The 15482-nt window shown below is 38.1% G+C and overlaps 1 protein-coding gene across 1 annotated transcript; it reads right to left on the bottom strand.

Moving 5' to 3' along the window:
- Positions 1 to 1491: 1491 nt before the first annotated feature.
- Positions 1492 to 15314, bottom strand: mkks (MKKS centrosomal shuttling protein). The gene is made up of 4 exons (XM_063056153.1): positions 14330 to 15314; positions 11415 to 11596; positions 4449 to 4559; positions 1492 to 3577 (listed from the first exon to the last, which is right to left on the bottom strand). The coding sequence occupies exons 1-4, from the start codon at positions 15312 to 15314 to the stop codon at positions 3137 to 3139; spliced, it is 1719 nt and encodes a 572-aa protein (XP_062912223.1). The 3' UTR covers positions 1492 to 3136.
- Between the last annotated feature and the right edge of the window lie 168 nt (positions 15315 to 15482).

The raw sequence follows: 15482 nt of genomic DNA, 5'->3' as shown, positions 1-15482 counted from the left end.
ACAATGAATAAGCAAGGAAATATGAAGTACTGGGAAGAGGGGCACAGAAAAAATGGACTGAACAACCATCTTCTGTGCTATGTTTTTTTAGAAAAATCTATTTACATAAAAACAACTTACTGTAATTCCTTTTCTGTTTACTTTCTTGCTCTAATTGATAGCAAATATAAAAATGCAAGTAATCTGTCACCCAACCTATTATAATTTCAGAAGTTTTTAGTTCATTATTGTAATAACTGCCATGCAAGTAGCATGTGTTCTAATGGGAATTTAATCTAAGACCTTAGATCTTACCGTTTCATATGTCTCAGATACACATCTCATAACAATGCTTAATTTGTGATATGCTTTATAAGAAGCATTATACCATAAAATAAAATGCGATGCAAAATTACTGTTGTAGTTTTTCAGCATACACTCAAATAAAGTGTAACTTCATTGTTGATTGTTCAAAAAGCTTTGCAAGTTCTACAGATATTGTAAAGATTATCCTGAGTTTTGAAAACATTCCAAATTTGGGATGAATAGTTACTTCACATGATTTGTTTGAACATGACCTGCGACAAATATCCAGGATGTTCCCTCAAATTCAGACTTACTTATCAAATATACATCCAAGCATACAGTGAAATGTGTTGTTTGCATTAACAACCAATACATCTAAGGGTCTGCTGGAGGCAGCCTGCAAGGGTTGCCACATACTCCAGTGCCAACGTAAGATGCCCAAAATGCTCAGAACAACACAGAAAATAACAAATTGGAACACAATGAGCAAGAAAACAAGTCCCCTTCCTCTCCCACCCACACACACGGACTGTCCTCCAATTTCAGAGCCTTCAGGCTTCAGCCATTGTGCTATGACTTTTGATCAATATTCACACTTTGATCTTCAGTATTGACCCCTATATGAGCTGATGAAGGGACCCCACGGACCAAACTACGAGCTGACTGGCCCCCGTACTTCCTCGTGCCTCTTACTTGCACAGGCATGCACTGACCGACCTGGGACAGCCCGACAGCCACAGATATCCTTCATCCCCCATGTCCACGTCATTGGCCATTGACCATGGAGTGGAGGTCTGGACTCCAGATATCTTTCAGCCCAAATCCACATTGAGCATGGAGCAGAGGCCTTGACTCATCACCCAGCCACATCGCTGGCCTTTGTACACAGAGCAGATTCCTGATCTTTTAACTTCTTCACATCCCTGTCCCTAAACCTTTGACTTTTAACTCTGTTTTCTATCCACAAAACCATCCTTATGAACATAAAATGTCTGAGTGACAATCTCGATGGGGACCACAGCTCAGTGCCATCTTGAAGCCCTAGAGGAACATGAGCTACAAATTCTTGTATTACAGCAAACTGGAAGTGCAATGCAAGTATAACAATTCCTAACATGTGTTGCTATTTACGAAGTTCAGGGAAGTTGCCAGCTAGGGCCACAGAATATTGTGTCAGTTCTTCACTTAGTTAAAATGTTCCTTTATTATTAGAAGTACTTAGGCATTACTGTTGTAGATACATTTTGATTGATACATATAAAGAAGACACAATTGACCATGACTTCTTATACGTTAAATCTTTCACAAACTATTGCTTTTGAAAATATTCTATGATAAAGATAATAGGAAATTTAAGCAAATAACTTCATGTTTATTCAAATTTATTTTGCACCAGAAGTGGAATTTTATTAATACTAAAATACCAATAAGTTGATAATCTAATCACTTTCTGGAATCCTATTACAACACAAACGCTATATTTCCCTTTCAAAAATAGCTGTATTTCAAATGTACTTTGTTGACAATGAAGTACTTGGAGATATTCTGATTTTATGAAAGGCACAATTACAAATGACCATTCACTTTTAATAACATTCTAAAGCAAATAAATATATATTTCACATCTCAGAATTCACATTTTCCAAGAATCGTGCATTGTCAAATATGAAGTTCTTTGTTCATAATTACAAGCCATTTGTTCAAATGTCTTGATCTCTTCCTAAAGTAATCCTTTCACAATAGATAGGTTTAAAGAGCCTTTTGGCTCTTATCTTCATTACAGAACAAAGTTAGAGCAACCAACAAATCATCAAAGGGATGTGCAGTTCCCTAGCTGATCTGTGTTTGAACATAGTGGCTAAACTTGCAAAGAGTCAACTTTTGGATGGTCTGGAAACATGAAAAACACAAAAGGCAATGCATAACAAAGATCGACTTTATCACAATTAAATTAAGGTGATCAATTAAAAGACAGTTGTGATTATAATTAGATTTCAGTCAACAAGCTTTGACAAGATAAGTTTACATGTTGAAAGTGTAGAAAGATTTGCTAAAATCAAACTTTTACATTTGCGAACATTATAAAATCCTTGTTAAACATAAACAAATCAACCACTAATAAGCAGAGAATTCAGATTTTTCTCACTGCATTTATCCAAGAACTTATGTGCAAAATTAGCATAGTATCTCCCATATAAGTACTCCAATTAATTTAAACCAACAATCACTGGTATGCTATTTCCAAAAATACAGCTTAACTGTATCTTGTCTAGCACTTTTGCACTGTACTGTGGTAATTTTATGTATTGTACTGCACTACAGCAAAAAAAATTGTGACATATGTGAGCGATCATAAACCTGATTCTGATAAGCATCTTGATTGCTGGCAGAGAGTGGGAAGGGGGCAGGGAGAGGGGAATCAAGGCTAGGAGAAGGGAGAGGTGAGGGAGCAGGAAGCACCAGAGAAGCATTCTGTAATGATCAAGAAATTAATTGTTTGGAATTATATGACCTTGCGTGGTGTCTCAGGGCTGGGTGCGTCTGCACCCACGCTTCACCCCCTTAGCCCTGGCACTCCTTCTTCGCCACCTGTTCCACACCCCTCCAGTGGCACACCACCCTCGCCCTTCCCAACATCTTTGCTCCTGCCAGATTTACAAACTCGCTCTCCACTCCACGTTGACAAATATAGTTATGCAAAAACACGCATAATTTTTCCAATATTTGTTCACAACTTTGTCAGAACAACGTTTTAACTCACTACAGCTATGTCACTAGGTTGAAAACTATATCTTAAGTCTGGAATTGAGTAGGATAGAAAAGAGGCTTTAATTATAAAAGGTTTGCAAATTTAATTCTGATCTTGAATAACATATTGCAATTCCACTATCAAATTAGCGGTTTCTACTGCTACTTGTATAGCATTAAGTTTTGCACTGTACGAATCCAATATAGATTGATTTGGGAAATATTCACTAGGCTTCTCAAGCGATGTTTCTAAGCTAGCTATTGTTGTCTTATTACCTAAAATAGTCCAGTTCAGGTCTTGGTGTGCTGTATAAAATCCACAAACACATCTAGAAAATACTTCAGACCAGTGAATATGCAGAGGCGTATTGGGTAGGACTAACCAACGATGGCCATATTTGGCATCAATGAAGTTTTGCCCACCATCATGTTCCAATGAAGATGCAGTACGTGCCAGTGAGCGACAGAAACTATCAGCAACAACTTTGTATTCTGTTCGGGAGCAGCCCAGCTCTGCTAATTTTTCATCAGTCACATAGTGGCTCTGTGAAGAAAGTTCAGTTTAAAAAGTATTCCACAGTGTTCCATTAAATTATGATTTACATGCACAAGTGCAACAATCATATAATTAGCAAAAATCAAACTCATTGATGATTTCTCTTCTGTCTCTCTCTCATACGGTTACATTCCGCCTCTCTCCGTCCCTTCCAATTTCTCAAGGTATCTCTCATTGTCTGCATGTGTCCCTTTCTCTCTGGCCCACTTTATTTTCCCCTCATGCTTTTTTCTCTCCATTTCTGCCTTTTCCCTTCTCTTTTTCTCTCAGTTCCTTCTTGCTCTGTGACTCTGTCAATACCCATCTGAATGTTTCCCTCCCCCACTGTCACAATTGCTCCCTCCCTTTCCATCCACTGTAACTGTCCTATGTCTCTTTCTCTCTACCTCCCTCCCTGCCTTCCTCTATTCATCCTCCCCTCTTTATCCCTCTGCTAATCACTTTACTCTGCCCTTCACTGTCTGGAGACATAAAGGGCATAAACGCTGGCACCTATAACAAAAAAAACAAACTGCTGAAGGAAATTTGGGGTCAGGGTAGAATCTGTGGGGGCAAAGGGATCAGTTCCTGATGCAACTACCCTATTGCCTCTACTGATGCAACTTGCTTTTGTTTCCATGCCACATGAATATATGTACGAAATGGTGATATACCATGTACAGGCAGAATGCATTCGTTTAATTTGGCAGCGTGCAAGCCACAGACGTGTGCCACAGAGCCCTTTCCTGTTCTGTACTGTTCTATATTCTAAGTATAAAGCTCTTCCTCTGTTTTGTATTGCAATGACAATATTATTATGAAAAAACTTTCATTAAAGGCAACAAAGTTACCTTTAATGAATTGCAAATACAGCACAAACCTTATATTCTATGGTAGTAGCTAGATGACATTCAGTGCACCCTCCTCCGAGTAAGACAAAAGGCTCTTTGAGTGCCAGTTTCAGGACACATTCTGCTGATTGACAGACAACCTAAAACAAACAAGTAGATAATCTTTATAACAGTGTATACAAATGTAATAAAGGAAATCATGATATACTTAACTGTAACAACTGCCCTTTATATTATTACCACATTCAGATAGGTATATTTGAAAAAAACATAAATTGCATCATAATTACAAATAGAAAATCACATAATATTAGAAAATGTTTAATTCAAATAATCAACATCAGGTACAATATCACAGGGATATGTTGTGAAATTTGTTGTTTTGGGGCAGCAGTACTATATATATATACACCTTATTGCAATTTATTACTATGTATTATAATTTCTTTCCTCTTTTTGCACACACACACACACACACACACACACATATATATATTTTTAAAAAATATATAAATAAATTAAATAAGTGATGCAAAAAGAGGGGAAAGATACTGAGGTAGTGTTTATGGATTCATCGTCCATTCAGAAATCAGATGGCAGAGGGGTAGAAGCTGTTCCTGAATTGTTGAGTCTACATCTTCAGGCTCCTGTACATCCTCTTTGATGACAGCAATGAGAAGAGGGTACATCCTGGGTGATGAGGATCCTTAAAGAAGGATGCGGCCTTTTTGAGGCATTGCTTTTTGAAGGTACCTTGGGTGCTGCAGGGAATAGTGCCCGTGATGGAGCTGGCTGAGTTTATAACTTTCTGCAGCTTTTTCCAATCCTGTGCAGTGGCCCCTCCATACCCGACAGTGATGAAACCAGCTGGAATGCTCTCCATGCTACATCTGTAGAAATTTGGGAATGACCTTGGTGACACTAAAGTCAGCTATATCAGTATTACAATGGAATAAAGAGATTACTGAGGCACGAGAGAGGAGTTGGCCAGAAATGATTGAAAAAGAACACTGGCAGGGATGACGGCAGAGCAGCAATGGCTGGAATTTCTGGAAGCAATCCAGAGGGCACACGATATGTACATCCCAAAGGAAGAAGTATTCTAAAGGCAAGATGACACAACTGTGGCCAACAAGGGAAGTCACAGCCAACATAAAAGACAAAGAGAGGGTACATAATAGAGCAAAAATTAATGGGAAATTAAGAGTATTGGAAAGCTTTTAAATACCAACAGAAGGCAACTAAAAAGTCATTAACGTAAGGATGGAATATGAAAGTAAACTAGCCAATAATATTAAAGAGGATACCAAAAATTTCTTCAGATACATAAAGTGTAAAAGAAAGGCGGGAGTGGATCTGTTGGAAAATGATGCTGGAGAGGTAGTAATGGGGGACAAGGAAATGGCAGACAAATTGAATAAGCACTTTGCACCAGTCTTCACTGTGGAAGACACTAGCTGTATGGTGGATTTTCAGCTGTCAGGAGTCATGAAGTGTGTGAAGTTATCATTAATAGACAGAAGGTTCTTGGGAAACTAAAAGATCTGAAGGTAGTTAAGTCGAATGGAGCAGATGGTGTACATGTCAGAGTTTTGAAAGGGGTGGGTGAAGAGATTGTGCAGGCAGTAGTAATGATCTTTCAAGAATCACTAGATTCTGGAATTGTTCTGGAAGATCGGAAAATTACAAAGGTCACTCCACTTTTCAAGAAGGGAATGAGGCAGAGAAAGAAAAAAACTTGTCTGATATCAGAGGTTGGGAAGATGTTGGGAGTCAATTGTTAAGGGTGTGGTTTCAGGGTACTTGAAGGCACATGATAAAATAGGCCATAGTCAGCATGGTTTCCTCAAAGGGGGATATAAAAGCAAGGAGGTAATGTTGGGACTTTATAAAGCACCAGTGAAACCTCACTTAGAGTATTGTGAGCAGCATTGGGCTCCTTATCTTAAAAAGGATATGCTGAAACTGGAGAGGGTTCAAAGGAATTCACAAAAATTATTCCAGGATTAAATGGCTTGTCATATGAGGAGTATTTGATGGCTCTGGGCCTGTATTCACTAGAATTCATAAGAATGAGGGGTGACTTCATTAAAGCCTATTGAATAGTGAAAAGCCTTGATAGAGTGGATGTTTCCAATGGCAGGAGTGTCTAACACCAGAGGACACAGCCTCCGAATAGAGGTATGTCCTTTTAGAATGGAGAAGAGGAGGAATTTCTTTAGTCAGTGAATGGTTAATCTGTGGAATTCATTGTTACTGGCAGCTTTGTCTTTATGTATATTTAAGGCAGAGGTTGATAGATTCTTGATTGGTCAGGGCAAGAAGGGATATGGGAAAGAAGACAGAAGATAGGGGCCGACAGGGAAAACGGATCAGCCATGATGAAACGGCAGAGCAGGCTTGATGAACCAAATGGACTAATTCTGCTCCTATATCTTATGGACATTCCAATTGTTCTCAAATTCCTAACAAAATATATCCATTGTTGTGCCTTCTTTGTCATTGCATCAATATGTTCGGGTCAGGATAGATCCTCAGGAACGCTGACACTCAGGAACTTGAAGCTGCTCACTTTCCACTTCTGATCCCTTGATGAGGACTGGTGTGTGCTCCATCGACTTATCCTTCCTGAAGTCCACAATCAATTCCTTGGTCTTACTGTCATTGAGTCCAAAGCTGTTGGAGCGACACCTCTCAACTGGCTGGTCTATCTTGTTCCTGTACATCTCCTCGTCAACATCTGAAATTCTGTCAACAATAGTTGCACTGTTGTCAAATTTATAGATCGGTGTTTGAGCTCTGCCAAGCCACACATTCATGGGTGTAAAGAGAGCACAGCAGTGGAATAAGCACACATCCTTGAACTGCACCAATATTGATTCTCCACAAGGAGGAGGTATTATTTCTGATCCACAAAGACTGTAGTCGTTGGGTGAGGAAGCCAAGGATACAGAGGGAGGTACAGAGGCCGAGGTTTTGGAGTGTTTTGATTAGAACTGAGGGTACGCTTGTGCTGAACGCTGATCTGTAGTCAATAAACAGCAGCCTGATATAGGTTTTACTATTGTCCAAGGCCAAGTGGAGGGTCAGTGTGATTGCAACCACTGTAGACCTATTCTGACAACAGGCAGATTACAGCAGGTCCAAATCCTTGCTTAGACAGGAGTTGATTCCAGCCATGACCAACCTCTCGAAGCACTTCATCACAGTAGATCTTGGTATCACTGGGTAATAGTCATTGAGGCAGCTCACCTTGCTCTTCTTGGGCACTGGAATGATGGTCACCCTTTTGAAGCAGGGTGGGAACCTCTGACTGCAGTTGGGAGAGGCTGAAGAGGTCCTTAAACACCCCTACCAGTTGGTTGGCACAGGTTTTCAGGGCCTAACATCTTGTAAGGGTTCACCCTCTTGCAAGATGTTCTGATGTCAGCCTCCAAGAAAGAGATTACAGGGTCACTGGGTGCTGCAGGATTCACATAAATGTACTTTTATTACCCCTTTCAAAGTGGACTCTTTCACACCAATGTAAAAATAATGTACCATAAAGCACTTACCAAATAGAAAGAGTCCTCCGAAACATGAGGTAATTTTAAACTGAGTGTTGCAATCTGTTTAATGTGCAATTTGTCAGATTTTATATTACTAAAACACTCTGTCCATCATCAATTTAAGCCTGAAGATGTTCACATTTAAAAATAAACGTGGAATTTCAATCCTTCTTTAAACTACATGTTCTGAAGAAACAATATACGTACTTTGTCATCCCTTTTGGTTCCTGACAATATTATGATGCAAGTTTTGAGATTTTTAAATCATTCAATGTAAAAGTAAGAAAAAAAAAGTGCTTAAGAAGCTGGTGGATCAGCAATTGCTCCCAGATGTTCTTAAATGTGTTGTGGTGCCTTTCATAATGCACTTATAAAACATGGATGTATTTTTCCATGTTGCATTGTCTACTATGAAAAATGAGATGATTGTAAACAGCATAATAAAAGATTTTCTAGAAGACATTTCAAATAAGTACAGTAGATGAGGTACTTTATGAATCAAAATTCTCTAAGCCAAACAATGATATTGGTCTTCCTTGAACCTGAATTATGGGGTAACAATGGGCATTTGCTCAACGTAATATCTTATCTTTACCTACAACAGACCCAATGTGCCAGTAAACATGCAAGTCAACAATTACATAAAATATTTTGATTTTAAAATTATGAATTATGAAAATATTCTGTTTTTGTGCTGCTTCTAAAAATATAATTTTAATTAGGTTTCTCGTTAATAAGTTCACAAACATTGCTTGAAGAATCCAGGTGGTATTGCATTCGAAGTGGGCCACCATCCACACAAAAAAAATCCTTTTCAAATTCTGGTTTATTTATTTCATTTATTTGGAGATACAAGTCAAGTTTATTGTCATTTAACTATATACATGTATATAACTTATATAACCATACAATATACATAGAAACAAGACGTTTCTCCGAACCAGGGTGTAAAGGGTGTATAGTACACATAACACACAATAATTTATGAAGGCAAGGATAAAATCCACAAATGAATCACGCATAAATAACAAACTAAATATTGTAAGGTATAGAACAAATTAACCAGTGACACTTCGAATACGATGCAGCAAAGAGTTCAGAAGCCCAATGGTCTGAGGTAAGAAACTGTTTTCCATCCTGACCATTCTTGATTTTAATCTTTGGAGTCTCCTGCCTGATGGTAGAAAGTCAAAAGGGATGTTGGATCCTTAGTAATACTAAGGGCTCCTGATAAATGTCCCCAATGTATGGCAAGGAGACTCCTATGATCCTCTCAGCTGTTCTCACAGTTCTTTGTAGAGACTTTGGGTCTGATGCTCGGCTGCTCCTATACCAGATGGAGATGCAACTTGTCAGGATGCTCTCAATGGTGTTTCTGTTAAACACAGTTAAGATGGTGGGGGGGGGGGGGTGGCAGGGAGTGGAGGCGCCGCCTTGCCTTCTTGTTCAAGTAGGTGATATTAAGGGACCAGGTGAGGTCATCTGTGATGTGAATTCCCAGGAACTCAGTGCATAGCACAGGCCCTTCCAGCCCAACAAACCACACTGCCCAGGAAACCCCACCCCATTTAACCCGAGCCTAATTCCATGTTTGATTAGTTTGTTATATGAAGAATGTTTCATGGCTCCAGACCTGAATTCACTGGAATTCAGAAGAATAAGGGGTGACCTCATTGAAACCTATCAAATGATGAATAGCCTTGAAGGAGTGGATGTGGAGAAGATTTTTCCTGTTGTGGGAGAGTCTAATACCAGAGGACACAGCCTCAGAATAGAGGAGTGTCCTTTTAGAGCAGAGATGAAGTGGAATTTCTTTAGCCAGAGAGAGGTGAATCTGTGGAATTTGTTGCCACTGGCAGCTGTGAAGGCCAAGTTTTATGTGTATTTAAGAAGTTGATGGATTCATGATTAGTCTGGGCATGAAGCAATACAGGGGGAAGGCTGGAGATTGTGGCTGAGAGGGAAAATGGATCAGCCATGATGAAATGGCAGCACAGACTCGATGGGCCAAACGGCCTACTTCTGCTCCAAAGTCTTATGGTTTAGTCACGGGAAAATTTACAATGACCAATTAACCTACCAACCAGTACGTTTTTGGCCTCTGGGAGGAAACTTGAGTACCTGGACCAAACCCATACTGTCACGGGAAGTAGGTACAAACTTCTTACAGACAGCATCAGAATTGAACTCTGACGCTCCAAGCTGTAATGGTGTCATACTAACCATTATGATACTGTGGTATCTTGTGATTCTCTAATTATTTCATAATATGACAGCAGCTGTCTTATTCTCTATCTTATTTGCTATTCCTCTGCCCCATTGATTTACTAACTAGTTGTTAGCTTCCACTTCATCTGATTTTTGTAAGCTAAAAATTCTGTTATTTATTTTACAAAGAGAATAATTTCATTCTCTTAATGTGTCATCAGATCGGAATGATCCAAAATATCATTATAGGTTTATGCTCCTTTCTTATGGCGAATTCTCCACTGGAGGTCTGTTGATTGACTTTGGATACAACCATTCAAGTAAGGTTTTGTCAGCATATTACACAGAACTAAACAGACTTCCTAAAAAAAATTATACCCAAAATTTTAAACATAGCTACATCAATCAACAAAGTAAATGGTTCTTTTTCCTATAGTTAGTTCTTCATATTAATAAAAATTGGCTACTGTTTGTACATATGAGGAGCACCTCTAAATATCTCAGGTAAGCTCAGGTAAGCATTCAACATCCTACACTTTAAAAAAATAATTTATCAGCAAATTTGAAAATTCTAATCTAGCTCATTCGCTTACTGTTAAGTGTGCAGATCAAATCACTGGGCCATGGCATTGTTCCTTGGACGTTTCCCAGATCAAATAATACATTCATAATTAGTCTGAGTTTCCTTTTGCCTAACCAATTTTCTGTTCACTACTTCTGTAAATACTCAATTTTCTTAAGCCTCTAAAACAAATGGTTTTCAAAATCAAGAAGCTTAGTTTCACAGGGTGCCACACACTCTAAAGTTAATATCACAGGTCACTGATTTTTCATCAGAGAAAAACTTAGAACATTGTTTTATTTTTAAGCCTAATTATGTTACTTAAAATAATCACAATAAGAGCATAAAGAGTTAATGACACCTCAGTTCAAAGATTTTCAATATATTTTTCATGCTTATATGATCCCTTTCTCTATCCTTTGCTATTCCTCTGTCCCATTGATTTACTACTATTTTGACTCAATTTCTCGGTTATCTTTTTAAATCTGTTTTAAACAATTAAGAAAATAAAATACACCCAGAAAACAAAGCTGGTTTTGCAAATTGCAAAATCCTGATTCACTTTTAATTAGAAATTTGGTAATGGGTGCTCCTTGTACTAATATAGCTGCTGTGAAAAGGTATGATATCATTGGAACTGAAAAATCGCATTCTGGGGTACAAAAGATTGGGCCTACCTTTAACTCATTCAGTCCAGCTTCACTTCTATTGCAGAGTATTAAACTACATATAGGCTTGTTCTCATTTGGAATGAGATGCAGGAATTGCCTGGAACCACACTTCACAAACAACAGATTCTTAATATTGCCATAACAGCTTGGTGAAATGGGATGATAATACGAACTAATAGGCTGTGCACCTGGTAAATTCAAAGAGGGCAGAAATTACAAATTGTAGGCAATACAAGTGGATAATCACATTAAACATATTAAATTTGGAAAAAAAAATAATAAAAGTCCCACTAAACTTAGCACCACAACCTTTTTATTGTCAAGAGGCCAGAATATTTGGACTGTCTCGGAAATGTACCTCAAATTCAAAAAAATTTCCCTGCCATAACTTAAATCAACTTTATATGAGCATGTGTTTTGGACAATGTTTATGAATATTACATTTTAATTATCAATAAAGTAATACATTTATCCTTCCTCTGAGTTAGTTTCAAAAAATGTTCTGAAGTTGACAGTACTCAGAATACTCATGGTTAGCAATGTATAGCCTTGAATAACACATATTTGGCTTGAGTAATTGCACAACCTTTGTTCTTCTAGATTTCAGAAATATGCTATTTATCCAATATTGACAATGACCTGGATTTTGAGGGAAAAATACGTTATAACTTCTGATATATCCCTATAAAGTTGTTAGCAACTTCAGCATTTTCATATGTGAGCATGTGATTTAAGAAGTTATAATTCTGCTGACTGTACTCTAATGTTCATTTCTTTGACTTCAGGATGGAACTTGTGGAGTATATTCACCATTTAGTGGGCAGAATTTGATTCAGGTCAAATGTTTGGAGAGCATTTCCCCAATCTTTTTAGTGAGTCTCAAGTGACTGGCCTCCAAGAGGACTAAACCTTGTCGTCATTTGGATGCATGTGTGCCTCAATGACCTAGAGAACTATGTTGGCTGGAGTCAGGGCTTTATGTGATGGCCTTTGGTAGGGTCACCCACACCAAACAAGACAAAGGATAGAGGCCAGATGAAGAGAGGTCCACCAGGGCTCCAGGTTTGGGGTTCAGCTCTGGGCTAACAACCCTAACTAGTAAAACAAAATTGTTACGGAAACAGCAATGAAGAATCCTTTTACATCTGAGTGCGATGGTATTCCTGAGTCTCCACCCGGGACTTACACCTCTGACAGTAGTAAAAACAGAGAGGAAGCTACTGACATGATGAAGGAAGCCTTGAACACCACCAGAGATGGAGGACCTTCATTGCTGAACTAAACGCCAGTGGCATAACGGGCAGCGACACACAAGTGACTGGAAGAAGTATTTAATAGTTTAGTTATTTTTTAAATTATTTCATATTGACTATGTCTTTAATAGTATTTCTCACATCCTGTGAGGATCATCAAACTTAATTTCAAAGTTTTCAGAATCTGATCCAAAAAAATAATGACTTGCCATAGACGGCAAATTCTGGCTCAATGACCTATATTTAAAGTCAGTTACTATTGCTTTGTAAGTAAATGAGACATCCAGTGTTGCACCCAGATGAAATCTCGAATCAGGTGAAAGCCTCGTACCTATGGAATCCATTCTTGAATTAATGTCAAGATTTGCTATTCCATCACTATTTGTACTTTTATCTGTTACTTTTACCATATTTAATATTCAAATGTTGTATGAAAAGCGTTCCAGATCAGATTTTATACATATCTGGAGCAACTTCAATGGCCCAATTTAATATCAGACAATGTATATTTCTTACTTTTCACAGAAATCCACAAAACAGAAGGAAACCCCCAAAGAGTGAATGACAAAACGTTAGAAACCCAAAGGCTTCCTCCCCCTTCCGTCCACAAGCAGCAGTATCAACCCACCCCCTTCACCTACCAGCCTCAGCTAAAGCATCAGCCCCCTACTACCCACCATGCGAGCAATAGCAAAGCTCCCAAAGAGACCATGATGTAGAGTCCATCCCAACACTTTGACATTCCACAGGCTCTCTCTCTCTCTCACCAACATGGGAGAAAAAGAGGCATCACTCCTGCTCTAGTAATTATAGAGGTCTACAATATATTTCCTTTGAAAGTAAGATCATTCATTCCAATGTAACATTTCTATATTGGAACTATTAGCTCAATTCATATTTCTCTCTATTTCAGGGGTTGCCAACTTTTTTTATGCTGTTGACCAATATCATTAAACAAGGGTCCTGTGGGCCACAGGTTTGGGAACTGCTGCTCTATTTAGATTTATTCCTCTAACACATACACAGCTGCATAACCAACTGCCAAGAATCTCTGTGCTGGTCATGGGTGTTATGAACTGCAAGTATGATTAACTTCATAATGTTGGCATGAACACATTGTCATTGGGTGCAACTTAAGAATTTATGATATAGTTTGCAGTAGACAAACTTGATAATTATCTTGTCGTGACACTCGGGAAATATTTTAAAATGTATTTATTCAGTAATACATATATGAAATTCTCTAGACCTCAACAGGCATCGCAATTGCCTTGATAAATGTTATTTATCAAACAAGGTCATGTATATGAATTCTCTTAAAAATTACCACTTTGCTCAGCTGAAATAAAAATTGACTGCTGCATTTTTTACAGAAGTTACAGTATTTCAAAAGTACATTTACAGTACTCTTGAAGTCATCTTGAAGTAATAAAAAGATAGCTGAATGAACATTAATTTCTTAAAACTGTTATATTAGGAGGTAGATTTCCACTCACCTCCCCACACCAATCATCCCTCAATACACCACCTCATAGCTGTGTCATTTTGAGAGTTTAAGAAATGCACAATTGGTCAACTTTTGTATCCTTTCTTTCTAAAAAAGGATATGTGCATAACATCACATCTTAGTGTTAGAGACACTAGTACAAATATGCACTACATTCTGACCTGTCATTTGGGCCAGTGGCTCCATTAGGGCAATCCCGAGGCGATCTTCCACTATTATATGTTGCTCCTGGAGATATTGTTTTAGAACCGGATGAATTACTTTCTGGCAGATCACGAGATGAACTTGATCACAAACAAGCTGTTCTCCCACCTTCAGCAGCTGTACAAGTGATTCATCTTCTGGGCAAAAACCTGATGCCACCTCCCAATGCCCATTCCCACTGTCAACAACATCTCCTGACATGGAGACACTGAATACTGCAATCTTAATACAACCAAATGTCAACTTTGCAGTATCAATTTTCATTGAATAAGATGCAAAGATTTCTATAAGGATTCCATGAAGTACACAGGAGTCAGTAACATTTTGTCCCTCAATAGGAACAATCAACGTCTTTCCCAAGGTTACGTTATCTCCAATTACTGAAGGAATTGTATGAAAGAATGCTTTTAACACCAATGAACTGATGTAGTCAGTTTCTTTGATAGTCAACATGCAAGTGGGTTTATTTATCACTGTGCCAACAAGTGAAAGCAACATTTTTGTGTTACTAAAATCTATTTTTATTTTGCAGCTACAATCCTCAGAACTCAGATAGCTGATGCAAATATTCAGAAGATCTTTCTGGATTTTGACTATGTGATTGCTTGGTATGTTAAGTTGTTTTGCACTTTCAGTCAAATTACAGCATAGAATTGTTGCAAATAGTCCAGAATCAGTAAATCGAGAAATGTGATTCCACATAGAAGCCATTAGTAGCTTTATCACAGGATGTGACAGAGAAAGATTACCCAAAAGGACTGAAGAGTGTGATGTGGTTATAATGTTGCCTCCAACAGCATTATGTATTAGTTTTAGTCTACCAAAAGGGCCGTAACAGGACTCCACAATTCCTCTGACAATAGAAAGCGCTTGACAAAGCACATTGCTATTTAAGGGTCCAGAACTGCACGTGGATGATACTTTCGGTACAATGCGGGACATTGTTCAGGTGGGGCAAAGGTTTATAGACAGAAACCTGTGTTAAAGAATGACTCTTTTATTTTTATGAGAAAACTAAAGTTTACATACAATATTTCATATCTGATTTATAAGTATGATGCTTATATCTTTGTTGCATAGGGCAGTCATATTATTAAAGTGATGAATAAT

The sequence above is a fragment of the Mobula hypostoma genome, chromosome 8, assembly GCF_963921235.1.
Source record: "Mobula hypostoma chromosome 8, sMobHyp1.1, whole genome shotgun sequence".
NCBI classification, from domain to species: domain Eukaryota; kingdom Metazoa; phylum Chordata; class Chondrichthyes; order Myliobatiformes; family Myliobatidae; genus Mobula; species Mobula hypostoma.
Note: the sequence above shows the minus strand (reverse complement) of the source record. Positions and strands in the feature narration are given on the sequence as shown.

What these genes read in the sequence shown, in the direction of transcription:
- mkks (XM_063056153.1), bottom strand. Translation starts at nt 15,314, where the DNA reads ATGTCCCGCATTGTACCGAAAGTATCATCCACGTGCAGTTCTGGACCC. An exon ending in GCCACTGGCCCAAATGACAG is followed by an intron (nt 11,597 to 14,329) that starts GTCAGAATGTAG and finishes TGAATTTACCAG; the next exon opens with GTGCACAGCCTATTAGTTCG. An exon ending in CTACTACCATAGAATATAAG is followed by an intron (nt 3,578 to 4,448) that starts GTTTGTGCTGTA and finishes CTTTCTTCACAG; the next exon opens with AGCCACTATGTGACTGATGA.